The sequence below is a fragment of the Catharus ustulatus genome, chromosome 6 (assembly GCF_009819885.2).
Source record: "Catharus ustulatus isolate bCatUst1 chromosome 6, bCatUst1.pri.v2, whole genome shotgun sequence".
NCBI classification, from domain to species: Eukaryota; Metazoa; Chordata; class Aves; order Passeriformes; family Turdidae; genus Catharus; species Catharus ustulatus.
The window spans coordinates 1,926,374-1,939,123 of NC_046226.1; the positions used below are offsets into that span (position 1 = coordinate 1,926,374).

The 12,750-nt window shown below is 53.2% G+C and overlaps 1 protein-coding gene across 1 annotated transcript; it reads left to right on the plus strand.

The window, feature by feature from the left end:
* The first annotated feature begins 287 nt into the window (after nt 1-287).
* On the plus strand, nt 288-4,176 carry ARF6 (ADP ribosylation factor 6). Its single transcript, XM_033063577.1, has one exon. It carries the CDS (start codon nt 707-709, stop codon nt 1,232-1,234), a length of 528 nt encoding a protein of 175 aa, XP_032919468.1. The 5' UTR covers nt 288-706; the 3' UTR covers nt 1,235-4,176.
* The last annotated feature ends 8,574 nt before the right edge of the window (nt 4,177-12,750 follow it).

Below are 12,750 nucleotides of genomic sequence, written 5' to 3' on the forward strand. Positions count from 1 at the left end.
TGTGCCAGGCCCTCCCCGCCCACCCCAAGGCCGGGTTTGTCTCCGCTCAGGGCTCACTGCCGGGGCCGCTCCCACCCCGTCCCCCCGGGTGCGGCCCCTTTAAGACGCTGACGCTGACGCGCGATCGCGTGGCGCCTCTCCCCACCGCGGCCCCGCCCCTTCCCCGCACCGCGCGCGCGCAGCCCCGCCCCGACCAATCAGCGGCGAGGCCCCGCCCGCCACGGGGGTGCTGGGGGCGGGGCTTTGGTGTCCGCGCAGGCGCGCGGGGCGGGCGGGAAGGCGCGGGCGGAAAGAGGGCGGAGCCGCGGCGGGGCGTGGCGGGGCCGCGCGGGCGCATGCGCGGGGCGGCGGCGGGGCGGAAGCGGGAGCGGGCGCGCGCGGCCCCTTTCCGGCGGCGCGGGCGGAGGGAGCGGCGCGCGGGGCCCTCAGGTACGGCCGGGACGCTCCCGGGCCATCGCGGCCACTCCCGGCACTTCCCGGCGCTTCCCCGGCCCTCGGGATCCTCTCGCCGCCACCGCGCCGGCACCCATGAGCTGAGGCGCCGCGGCGGGAGCCGAGGCAGGAGCGGGCGGAGCCGCCGCCGCGGGCCCGGCGGAGCAGCGGAGCCGCCTCCCCGCCGCCCCATGCGCGGCCCGCGCTGAGCCCCGCCCGCCCTTCCCCGCCGGGCCGGCGCTCGCCCTCTCGCCCTCCCTTGGATGCCGCCGAGATGGGCAAGGTGCTGTCCAAGATCTTCGGGAACAAGGAGATGCGGATCCTGATGCTGGGGCTGGACGCGGCCGGCAAGACCACGATCCTGTACAAGCTGAAGCTGGGCCAGTCGGTGACCACGATCCCCACCGTGGGCTTCAACGTGGAGACCGTCACCTACAAGAACGTCAAGTTCAACGTGTGGGACGTGGGCGGCCAGGACAAGATCCGGCCCCTGTGGCGGCACTACTACACGGGCACGCAGGGGCTCATCTTCGTGGTGGACTGCGCCGACCGCGACCGCATCGACGAGGCGCGGCAGGAGCTGCACCGCATCATCAACGACCGGGAGATGCGGGACGCCATCATCCTCATCTTCGCCAACAAGCAGGACCTGCCCGACGCCATGAAACCCCACGAGATCCAGGAGAAACTGGGCCTGACCCGGATCAGGGATAGGAATTGGTATGTGCAGCCCTCCTGTGCCACGACGGGGGATGGACTCTACGAAGGGCTGACGTGGTTAACGTCCAATTATAAATCCTAATGGGAGAGGAACTATTTAGTCTACAAAGAATTAAAGAAACAAAACAAAAAAAAAATTAAACAAAAAAAAAATAATAAAAGAAACAAACAAAAAAAAATAACCCACGTGGCTTTCCAGAAGAATGATTCTCTACTGAAAAGTGAAAACAAAACCGCATCCATAGGATTATGATCACCTTTCTCCAGTTGCCACCCTTTCCTCCTGCACCCTTGGCTGGATTCCTGTTCTAACTCCTCCTGCTTGGCGTTAGGATGCTCTAACCTCCGAATGTGACACGAACACAGGCACTAGATGCTATGGCAGACTTCCAGCAAACAGGGGAAGGACACATTATAGACTTGCTAAGTAACTTTTTTTTTTTGTTTTTTTTTTTTTTCCTTTTTCCTCTCGATAGCCCTTTGCTGGTTTGATTATTTTGGGGGATGTTGGGGGAGGGGGTCCATTTTCAGTGTATGCTTTCTGGGTCTACTTTTTTGATTATATATATTTTTTTTTCTCTCTCTTCTCTCACTTTGCTGTAGATTGCTACTTTTTTGCATTCCTGGAGGATATGTTGCTAGGTCGACTTCATCTAGTAAACTGAAAATTGTTGCTTAAAATCAAACCGCAGTCTGTCTTTTTATATTAAGGACTTTTTTTTTTTTTTTTTTTTTTTAAAGTTCTGTTAATCTGTAACTAAACAGTGACTCAGTCTGGCTCCACGGCTCAGGCTAATGAGGGGAATTCTTGCCTGCAGTGGCAGAGAGTGGGAATTCCACTGTAACGTGTTCAAAGTGCGTGTCGGGCGCCGGGAATTGTAAGAACTGCTTTGGAATGTCAGCTGGGAAGTTCTGACCCATACATCATGCATGAGGAGGGATGCAAAACCAGCTCCCCACACCACACAGCAAACAAGGCATGAACGATGCTGCAGTTCCAGGGTAGGCACTGGGCAGTTTTTTTGTCTTAAATGAAGTTTAGTTGCAGTTTTTGACTACTTGGTGTCGGTCCCCGGGCCGAGGCTCTTTCCAGCAGATGCAGCAATAAAATGTTGCAACGAGTTTGACTTTAAATCAGATGTTATGGCAAAAGTCCAGCTCTGACTTGCCTCTCACTTCCATCTCGAGGCAGCTGGAGACACCTAAACCTTGGAAGGATTCCTGATCCTTTCCAACAGAAAGGAGGAAATTGTTGTTGTTATTATTGTTCTTTTTCCATGCTGGAGCCTGCAAAGGGGCGAGTTCCGTGCTCGAGCCCGGGGGTTCTGACATCAGGAATGGCCATTTTGAGGAAATCACTCCTTGCTTTAGTTTTCCAAGCCTGGCCTGAGCTCCTGCGAGCAGCTGGAGCCTCCCTGAGTCCCGGCTGTGGCTGTAGTCCTGTAGGAAAGGGAACTATGTTGGATGTCTGAGGCCCATTGAGTAACTGCTAATGAGAGCGGGGAGGGGAGAGAGAGAGAATCGACGCTGAATGTAAACTTCCATAATTAGTTCTTAAAGGGCAAAGCAGCTCGTTAGCCATGTCACAGCCTGTAGCTGGGACTGGCCAATCAAAAACCCCACCCAGAGCGAGTATTTGCATAAAAACTCAATCAAGTATTAATTAACACTGGGTGCACAAACTGTTAAAGCAGCTGGTTCTTATTCAGCCTTAAGGATTAACTTCAGATTTCCTCAAGGAGTTAAAACTCTGTTGGGGAATTCTAGGAATGTATGCTACAAAACCAGAAGAAAATGGCTTTTATTTTCCTTTTTTTTTTTTTAATTTTTCCTTAATTGTTTTCTCTTTTCAAGAATCTAAGTTTTACATGGAACTGGGGGCATTACACTACATTGCTGCAGCGGTGACTCTGCATGCTGAGTACTTGTACATGGAGCTCTTACCAAAGATGTATGGGAAGATAAAAATCCTGAAATCCAATGCTTTGGAGCACTTCAAAGTCCTTTTAGAGTATGGTTCCAAAAAAAAAAAAAAGAGACTTTTCTGGATGTGGGTTGCAAATGGGACTGAATGGGTCCTTGGTGCTAGAAGATAGAGCATTGATGGACTTTGTGAATTAGAGAGAGTCTGCAGAATTAATGTAGAAATAACTCTTCCATCTCAGCCCTAAAGAAGAGGAAGTGAGATTAGTTTATTTTAATCCAAGGCTTTTTGCCATTGGGATATCATTGCTCTATTTTCCAGCTTTTCTCTTTCTTTTCCTGTTGCTGTAACTTAATGAACGGTGTGGTGGTATAAAAACTTCAAATTACAACAATATGATTACTGTTTTCTTCTGGAGCATCAATAAAATAGCCAAGCACAAAGTAAATGCCTAAACTGGAAAACTTGAAGCTCTATTAATGGTTCTTGAACTTTCTTAAGCGTTTTCTCAGTCAACATGGAAACTTCAACACCTTGGTTTTTGTCTGAATTGGTTTCCTGTGTTTCCAAGCGCTGGGGCAGCCTTTGCATTAAGTTGACTTTGCAATTTTGTATCCCCTTAGAAGTAACTTTGTAATTCTGTTTTGTAGGTGAAAGGAAATTGCTTCTGCTTCTGGATTTTTTTTTTTTTTAATTTTTCTTTTTGGTGGGAGGGGGAGTGGGGAGGAAGAGATGGGGGAGAAAAAATTACTGGAAGGCGTGGCGGAGCCGCGGCCACCCAAAAAAAACCCCACAGGTTTCACATCCAACACGTCCTTTCTAGGCTGTAGCTGGAGCTCAGCACGAGGTGGGGGCTGGCAGTAGGATCAAGTGGGAATTCTGTACCAAACAAACCAGTCTGGAGTTGCAAGTGCATCGATTTGTGTTCGTGTGAATTTATGGAGTAAGTTTTGAATGGCGTTCAATCGTGTCCGACCAAGTGACTGAGTTTGTGGCCTGTGATCTCCCTGACTGAAGTACCCAGGAATTTTGTGTTCTCAATATGGCTGTAGTGTTGGTAAAGAACTAATAAGCAGAAAATAAAGCAATTATACAGCGGAGCTCTCCTGGTATGTTGCTTATATTGAATTATGAGAGAAGCAGCGAGGGGCAATGTGGTGCTGCCATAACGAGGGCTCTGGTCTGGATCTCCCAGATTGGAAGCCTGGCTGGAATTCCTTGGAGAATTAGATGAGAGACTCTAAGTGGAAAAGGAGGATGCTGCTTTGATATTCCCACTTGAGCAAACTTTATTGCCAGGTTTCTCCATCCTCAGTGCCAGGAAGGTGACATGGAGGGACTGTGCCTGCCCTGTTAGGGAGGGAATTCCCTGGAAAGGGAATCATGAGGCTGGTATGGAACATGCAGGGATGGACAAAGGGGCTGATGAGTGACTAGGGGAGCTTGTGGAGTGACAGATGTGACGTTGGGACTCTGTGCTGCCTCAGTAGGACACGAGTGAGCCGATAAAAGGACTTGGGCAGGTGCTGGGGCTGCGGGGGGGCTGGGGAGCAGCGGGATGCGGATCCTGTGACAGCTGCCACCCCCTGGGACAGGCAGCAGGGTCACAGCCGGGGCTCTGAGGCTGCTCCCACAGCTGCAGGTGCCAGGCCAGGCACAGCCCTGGAACTGTCTCCTTGCTGCAAAGCTTTGGGAATGCTCAGGAGCATCCTTGCCTGTGGTCCCTTCCCACCCAAACCATTCCATGATTATCCATCCACAACCACCATTCTCCACAGAGCCTTCCCCTTCCAGGGTGTTCAGGCTCTGCCTGGCTGTCAGTCCAGGGTGTGGCTGTGTAAATGAACTTACTCTGACTTAATTAAACTGCTCGGAGCTGGGAGGCAAGCAGGGGGAACCGGTGTCTCTCTGGCTGGAGCACTGAGTCACATTTCAAAATGCCGGCGCTTATCGCGTCCCATCGGAGCGCGCTGAGCCCGAGCTGGGACCGGGCCGTGCCTCAGCCTCACAGGGCTCTGCCCCCACTCACAGGGCCCTGTCCTCACAGCCAGGCCTTGGGAAAACTGTGCCCACCATTCCTAATGGGAAATTATCCCTGCTCATGCAAGTCCCTCCAAAGGAATGTGTCTCGCTTTAAAAGCGTTGTCAGAACAGCTGGGCACGAGGGCTGTGAGAGCCTGGTGGGGCTGAGGTGATCTCCCCTCTCACTGGGATTTGGGAAGGGGAAAAAAGGGACTTTCAGGAGCACAGAACTTGCTGTGCATGTGGGAGCAGCCTCAGTGTGACTCACACTTCCCTCTAACACACAGCTTTGCTTTTTATCTTGCATTTACTTCTAATATCTGTCCAACCTGACGGGCTCAGTGTGGGGAATCTGAAATCCCCTCAGCTTTGGTGCTTTCTGCAAGTTAAAAAAAAACTTTCCCCTCGTCTCATGGGGAAGCATCAGCTCCCAGGGGCTGTTGGTGAGTGAGTGTCACCTCTGCTGAGTGACTCAGTTCCTCTTCTGAGGTCCTGCGCTCCGGCACCGCTCGCGTTTCGGAATTATGTCTGAGCAAAAGCTCTCAGGGCTTCAGGCCGAGGTGGAGCCCCACAATCCACCTCCCTTTCAAAAGTGGGAGCACCCCAAGAGCAGAAGGGTGTCATTTCTCACCCTGTGTCAGCTCTGGAAGGTGCAGGGTGAGTCAGAGCCCAGCAGGGTTTTCACAGGCGGGAAATGGGGTGTGCAGGGGGTTGTCCAGGAAGTGGCTCAGCTCTTGCTTAAGAACAGGTATCTCTGGCCTCCTTAAGAAAGGAGGGGAAAAAAGTCAAGATGTGAGTCACTGCTGAGTGTCACAGTGGTTTAACAGGCTCTGGTCCCTGCTTTGCCTCAAGTTTTCCCTTCCAGAGGCTGCACTTCACTCCTCTCTTCCTGGTTTTTTTAGTTGCATCTTCCAAGACAGCTTTAGTTTAATGGGTTTAATGGGTGTCCTGTGAGATGGAAATTGGTGATGCTTGGAAATTGGTAACACTTAAAACACTTTGTTTTTGTTAGAGGTTTTCAGGTGAGAGCAACCCCCAGGGGTGCCACCACCAGCTCCTGAATCTGTTCAGGATCTGAGCTCCAGCTGCCTTTCAGTGAGTGAAAACTCCCTCGTGGTTAAACAGAGAAGGGGAGGGAGCCAAGGTGTAGGAAAGAGCCTGAATTCCTGGCTGTGAGGGTGAGAAGGCCCTGGCACAGGGTGTCCAGAGGAGCTGTGGCTGCCCCTGGATCCCTGGAAATGTCCAAGGCCAGGCTGGACAGGGCTTGGAGCAGCCTGGGGCAGTGGGAGGTGTCCCTGCCCAGGATACTGAATGAATTTGCTCGAACCATTCTGGAATTTTATGATTCTATGAACTCCTAAAATTATCCCCATGCTTGTCTAGAATGGATTCCTTGTTTGATTTTCCAGTGCCTAGACCAGGAACTGGCTTCATCCTGAAGTTTCTGATGGAACAGGAGGGGAGGTTTTCTCTCTCATCATTGCAAGGCATGAAAAGCTGTGGAAATCTGCAGCAAATGCTGCATTGCATCCAATGACTGTCCAGCTGTTTTATGGGAATACACTTTTATTTATGAGAATGCACTTTTATTTCACATTTTGGGGGGAAAAGGGGAAAACCTCAAGTAGCCTCTGTAGTTACAGGAGAGCAGGACACAGGGTGGGCTGGCTGGGAGACCTCAGAAGCAAGGGAAGCATTTCCCAGGATTATCCTGGATTTTTGAGAAGACCACATTGCTTTTTTTATGGCTGAGCTCAGCCAATTCTCATCCCACGAGGGTCCATCAGAGGAAGGCACCTGGATCATCACTGCAGGGGACAGAGAGGAGCAGAGGGAAGCATCCAGTGCCAATCCAGCCCCAAAATACCTCTGCCATTCCTGCAAAGCTGCCATTGGGGAAGGAACTCATTCCACACAGGCTGGGAGTTCCAGGCTCTGCCGTGCCTGGTGCTGACAGCTCCTAACTGGAGCAAGCAGCCCTGCTGGCTTGGTGTGCTTGCTCCAAGGGAGACTCTGCACTTTGTGAGTGAAATGTGGGACTGCCAAGTCCCTGTGCTGTTGATATTTGTGATTTTTACCCTGAGGAGCTTTGCACACTTTCCCTTAGGAAGCAGGGGGCTCCTGTGGAGCAGCACGACCCCGAGGCTGGGGAGTTCCCACCACCATGCACCACTGGAGCAGGATGCACTTATCCCATTAGCTCAACCTGCCAGGATGCCTTTCCCCACAGGGGCTGGATCAGGCTGGAGCTCACCCAGCTCTCCAGGAAGCTTTTCCTATCACAGACTTGTGGCTTCCAGGCTGCTGCCCTGGCTGTGACCAACCCCACACCTGCCTCACACGGCTGAGAGGGAGCTCTGGCAGGCCAGCAGGGAGTTGGCTTTACCTTTGCCTCCAAAGAATGTCTGCTCAATGTCCAAATTCCATCCTGTATATTCTGGAGCTACTCCTATTTTCAATATAAAGAGTTTTTTGGGCTGTGCTAAGTGGACCAGGTTTCACATCAGCACTGAAAATGGAAGTGTTTGGGTAGGGAGGTGAGGGGCAGGAGCAGGACAGACACTGCTGGGGTGCTGGTGACTCCTTGCTGCCTGACACAAAGGTTTGGGATGAGCTTCCCTGGATCTGCTCGCTGCAGGAAGAGCCAAGCTCAGCAAGGGCCGGTGTGGAAGCCGCTGGCCTCCGGCGCTGCCTTGTGGAAGGAGTTGAATCTCTGCCAACGAGCTGTCCCTGGATCTCTGGCTCATCTTACAACCTTGGACTCGTTAATGAATCCCAAGTCCTCCAGCCCTTGCCTCCAAACATTTTGAGTATGTGGCATTTGAGAGCCAGGGTCAGTGTCCAGGCTGGGCTCTGGGTGCTGGCCACGCTCCCGGGCTGCTCCTGCTGCTCTCCTGCCGCTCTGCTCTGGATCTGCTCCTGGCCACGCTGGCTGCAGGTTCTGGCCTCTTTAGGGAGGGCTGGGAATATTGCAGGGAGCAGGGCAGGGCTGTGTTCTCCTTTAAGGAGCCCTGCCTGCAATCTCAGGATCCCAGCTCCTGCTGTACCTGTTTGGCTGATGCCTCTCTGAGAAATCCTGCTCTGCATTTTCCCCTGGATGTGAGGTTACACTTTTAACCACAGCACCAAAACTTCCCAGCTTTTCATTTCATCATGGCCCCTTATTATGATTTTTGGAGGGGGATGTATTTTCCCACTAGGATGAGCTGCAGCTTTTCCACCTTGTTTGGAGTTGTCTGTGGGTTTCTCTGACCCAAGGTCTCCAGGTCAAAGCCAGAACCTCCTGTTCTGCTGCCACACTTGCTTTTTTCCTCCTCACCATCCCAGTGTCCCCTCAGCCCCGCTCTGCCATGGGGGAGAAGGGGCTCCACAGCTCCAGGCTCTCCAGCTCCCGGAAACGCTCCCAGTAGTGAAACTGGTTCATCACGTTGACACTGGAGGAGCGCTGGCATCGCAGAGGGATCTGTGGATTAACTGGTTCCGGTGTTTGCCAATTCTCGGCAGCCTGATGCATTATTCAGCACCGGGCTCCTTTCGGGCCTTCAGAAAATCTGGAGCTTCCCAACACTCGAGGGTTTATGAATTGATGTCTCTCCTCGCAGCTTCCTCCTCCCTTGGATTGCCAATTAACCGCGGGCAATTCAACACCAGCCCTGGAGTGTCCCTCAGGCTGCAGAGGAGGCTCGGGGCACCCACAGCTCCCTCCTGGGCTCTGTCCCCCTCCCAGCCCCTGGGAATCCAGGTGCTATTTAAGGCATGGGATCTGCAGGCTCCTTTAACATTTGCCAACTCCCCGGCATTCCCAGGTTGCCAAAAATGTTGGCGGGGAAGGCTCCGGGACAGCCGCAGCTGCGTGGCTCCCGAGCAGCCCGTTCCCAAACCTGCAGTTCAGGCCGGAGCACTCGCAGGTGGCAGATAGGGAGGGACAGGTGACTCACGGAGATTAAATATCCTGCTGCACCCGCCTCGTGGGCAGCGATGGCTCAACACACCAGCACAGCAGGCTCGGCATTCCTGCTTTTCTTTTGCCTCCAGGTAGAGAGGAAAACTGGGAAAGGCAGGAGCTGTGGTAGCTGGGATGGCCCTGGAGGAGGCAGGGGGTGGAGGATGAAGGGATGAGAGGGCAGAGAGGTAGAGCAGTGTCTGGGAGAGGCTCATTCTTCCTCAAACACATCGATATCCATCGTTTTCGATGGCAAAACGCGGATTGCCGCATCCTTTCCCACCCGCAATCCCGCCGCTGACTCTCAGGCCCATCAGATCCGAGACAACGATTTTCCATCTTCTCTGATTGTTCGAGGCACTGCAGAGTTGTTGTCAGAGCCCGTTCCCCGTTTTGGAAACATAATTGGAATTATGCAAATTCCGGTGCGGCACCGGTGAGTGAGTGACGCGCTCCTGGCCGGGGTTGGGCTGCTGGAGCATGGAAAACCCGTTCATACCGGGGGAATGGGGGCTGAGCCCCGCTCCTGCTGCTCCTCCTGAGCATCCCAGCCCGCTCCTGCTGCTCCTCCCGAGCATCCCAGCCCCGCTCCGGGGCTGCAAAGGGCACAGCTCGGCTCGTTCCTGCCCCGACACCCCGGGCTTGGAGCTGTGACACCATCGCTGGTGTTGCCAGAATTCCTGATATTGGGGGCTGGAGGTGTTCTGGGGATGCTGAGCTTCTCAGTTTGATGGGAGCAGAGTGGAATCTGGAATACAAGACCCTGGGAGGGTTGGGACTCTGCTGCCCTCCAGACACGTGGGGATGGGGCCTGGATCCGGCTGCTGTTCCCACCTGGAATGTGCTTTGGGCATTTTCTGGCCTGGAGGGAGCCCGGTGGGGGAGGATGGGTGCTCTGGGGCACTCTGAGCCTCGGCCGTGCCCCTGGGATTGGTCCCCGACTCGGTGCGGGCTCCTGGGAGGGAGAACTGCGAGAGGAAAGAGGGATTTTGCCAAAATGACAGCACTTCCCCCTCCACACACCCATCTCAGCCTTTCCATCCGCGCGTCCCGCAGCGGTTCCTCTTTTAGCACCACGTCTCCTAAAAAAAAAAAAAAAAAAAAAAAAAAGTGTTGACTGCAGCTTTTCTGGAGGCTGCAGCGCTCCCGCCCCGGTGCCTGCACAGCTCTTCCCAGCCTCCTTCCCGCTGCGGTTCCTGGGCTGAAGGCAATCTTTTCCGGTCTGATCGCATGGCCAAGGAATGTACGTGCACACACAGCGTGTCTGGAGTCTGTTAATGCCAGCAGCGAGGTTTTTGGGAGCAGCAAGGAGGGAAAAGCGATGCCCAAGTTGCTGCTTGCCCGGGTCCCTTTGGATGTGGGACGCGGATCCGGCTGCCCCGTCTCCGACCTCGCTGTGGGTGTGTGGCAGCGATTTCTGCCTCTCCACTGTCAATAAGAGCTTGGCCAAGTGGAACAAAAAGATTCAATCCTGTTAGTTTGGAAGGTAATCCCAGCTAATAAATAAAAAAGAGCCCGGTGATCCAGCGTGGCCAACGAGCGCATCATCGGCACGGAGGGGGATGAGGGTGATTAACACAGCAATTAATGCAAGAGATGGAGCTGCTTCCCAAACCCACAAGGAAATCCAGACTCCAGCTGTGCTGGCAAAGGCCTCTGTGCTGGATGGGTGTGTTTGTTTGCAGGGTCCATTATCCAGGAGAAGCAGCAGGTTGGGGATCTGGCATCCTCCTTTTGGTGCCCCTCAAAATAAAGCTGGAAAAGGCCAACAGGAGCAGGAGGACCAGCAGCTCTTCCCAGCTGCCAGGGCTGGGTGATCCAGGGCTGGAGCTCCCTGAGCATCTTTCCAGGCCAGCTGCTTTGTCAGCTTGGAGCTCTTGGAAAGAAGAATGGGATGATGTTTCTGCAGCAGAGCCAACATCCAACATGCTCAGCTTGGCTGCAGTCCGTGCGTGGGGCCGTGCTCAGGCCCAGAGCTGGATGGAAATGCATTTAATTGTGCATCTAAATCTATTTCTGTGCTGGGGGTGAGCTCAGGGGAAGGGTTAAAAACCCAAAAACTGCTCCTGGATCCAATTGCAAAGATTCACAGATTCATGTATAAATAAATGGAAAGTTTTATCTCTATTTATGTTGAATGAGATTTTATGGATCAGATAAACCTGATGATAGCACATTACAGAATCCCAGAATGGTTTGGTTTTGAAGGGACTTTAAAACTCATCAGATCCAACTCCCTGCCATGGGCAGGAACACCTACCACCATCCCAGGCTGCTCCAAGCCCTCCCAACCTGGACTTGGACACTTCCAGGGATCCAGGGGCAGCCACAGCTGCTCTGGGCTTGCTCACAGCAAGGAATAAAAGGGCTCTGATGTGGCTCTGAGCGCTGCCATGTGATTTTTTGGGCAGACACACCATCCTCTCTTGGATTGTGGGAGACAGGAACTGGATCTGGGCATTTCTACCCTTTCTTTATACGAGTGTGAAGCCTTGGGAGCACCTCCCAGCTGTGTCTTCCTGGCACCAACTCCTCTCTTCCCAAAATATCCCCTCCACAAAGCTGTCACAGCTCAGGCTGCCCCAGCAGCATTCTCAGGGCGTTGCCTGCGGGCCTTCCCACTGAATTATATATAACACTTGGGTTTGGGCTGGGATTTTTGGGAAGGAAATCTGTTGCCAAGCAATGGAGCTGTGGCCCGGCTCTCTCCTCCCAAACTGAGACTTACAAGTGTGTGTAAAATATCTGAGACATCTCAAGTGGGGTTGCAGGAGGCTGGATCAAGGAATGTGGTGGAAAAGCTGCTGCTGGGGTTGGGAGAAGGTTTTCCTTTCATTTTCCAGAGCCAAAGCTGGAAAGTTGAGAGTTGTTTGGTCCCAGAGGCAACAAGAGATACAGGGGACCATGAGAAATCCCCCAAGGGTCCTGTGGGGGGTTCTCCCCATGGATTTACATCCAGCATGTATAATAAACATTGGGTTTTCTCCCCAAAATGAAGGTGGGATCAGCCCCAGCACAGAGATGTTGGGGGGGTCAATCTCAGCACCACAAACTGGATCCATGGCACCCACAGAGGGTGTGGAGGAAGCAGAGGGTCAGTAGTGACCACATCCCACAGGGTCAGCAGTGACCCACATCCCACAGGGTCAGTAGTGACCCACACCCCACAGCTGGGGCTGGCAGTGCCCAGGGGGCTCCCTGGGACAGCTCCAGTGACAATGACAGTGCCAATCCAGGCACTGGTTCATCCTGGCTCTGATGAGATTTGCCCATGCCACAGCCCCAGGTGGGAGCCCCTGTTCTGCTCCAGGCCTGGAGGGTTTCAGCTGACAGCAATCCAGAGGGATCCGAAGTTTTCCTGATGTTTTCCCCAGCTGTTCAGCTTGGGAGGGAAATCCCACCAGTGTGCTTTCCTCATTAACTGCTGTCACATTTTCCAGGCCCAGCCTCGGTGTGCCAGGCGCTGATTTGCATCACCAGATCACAAGGATGTGACCTAATTAAATTTCAGCTCTTTTCAATATGATTTTCATACTCACACAGGGGTTTGGTTTTTTGTTTTTGTTTTTTTTTTTTGGACCTGTGGAACCAGCTGTCTTGGCAGGGATGTTTCAGGCTTGGAATGGAAGTGGAGAAAACATCTAATTTCCCACTGGGAGAGGCTGCAGAGGCGAGCTCTGGGGTCTCTCCAAAGCCTTTCTCTGCTCCC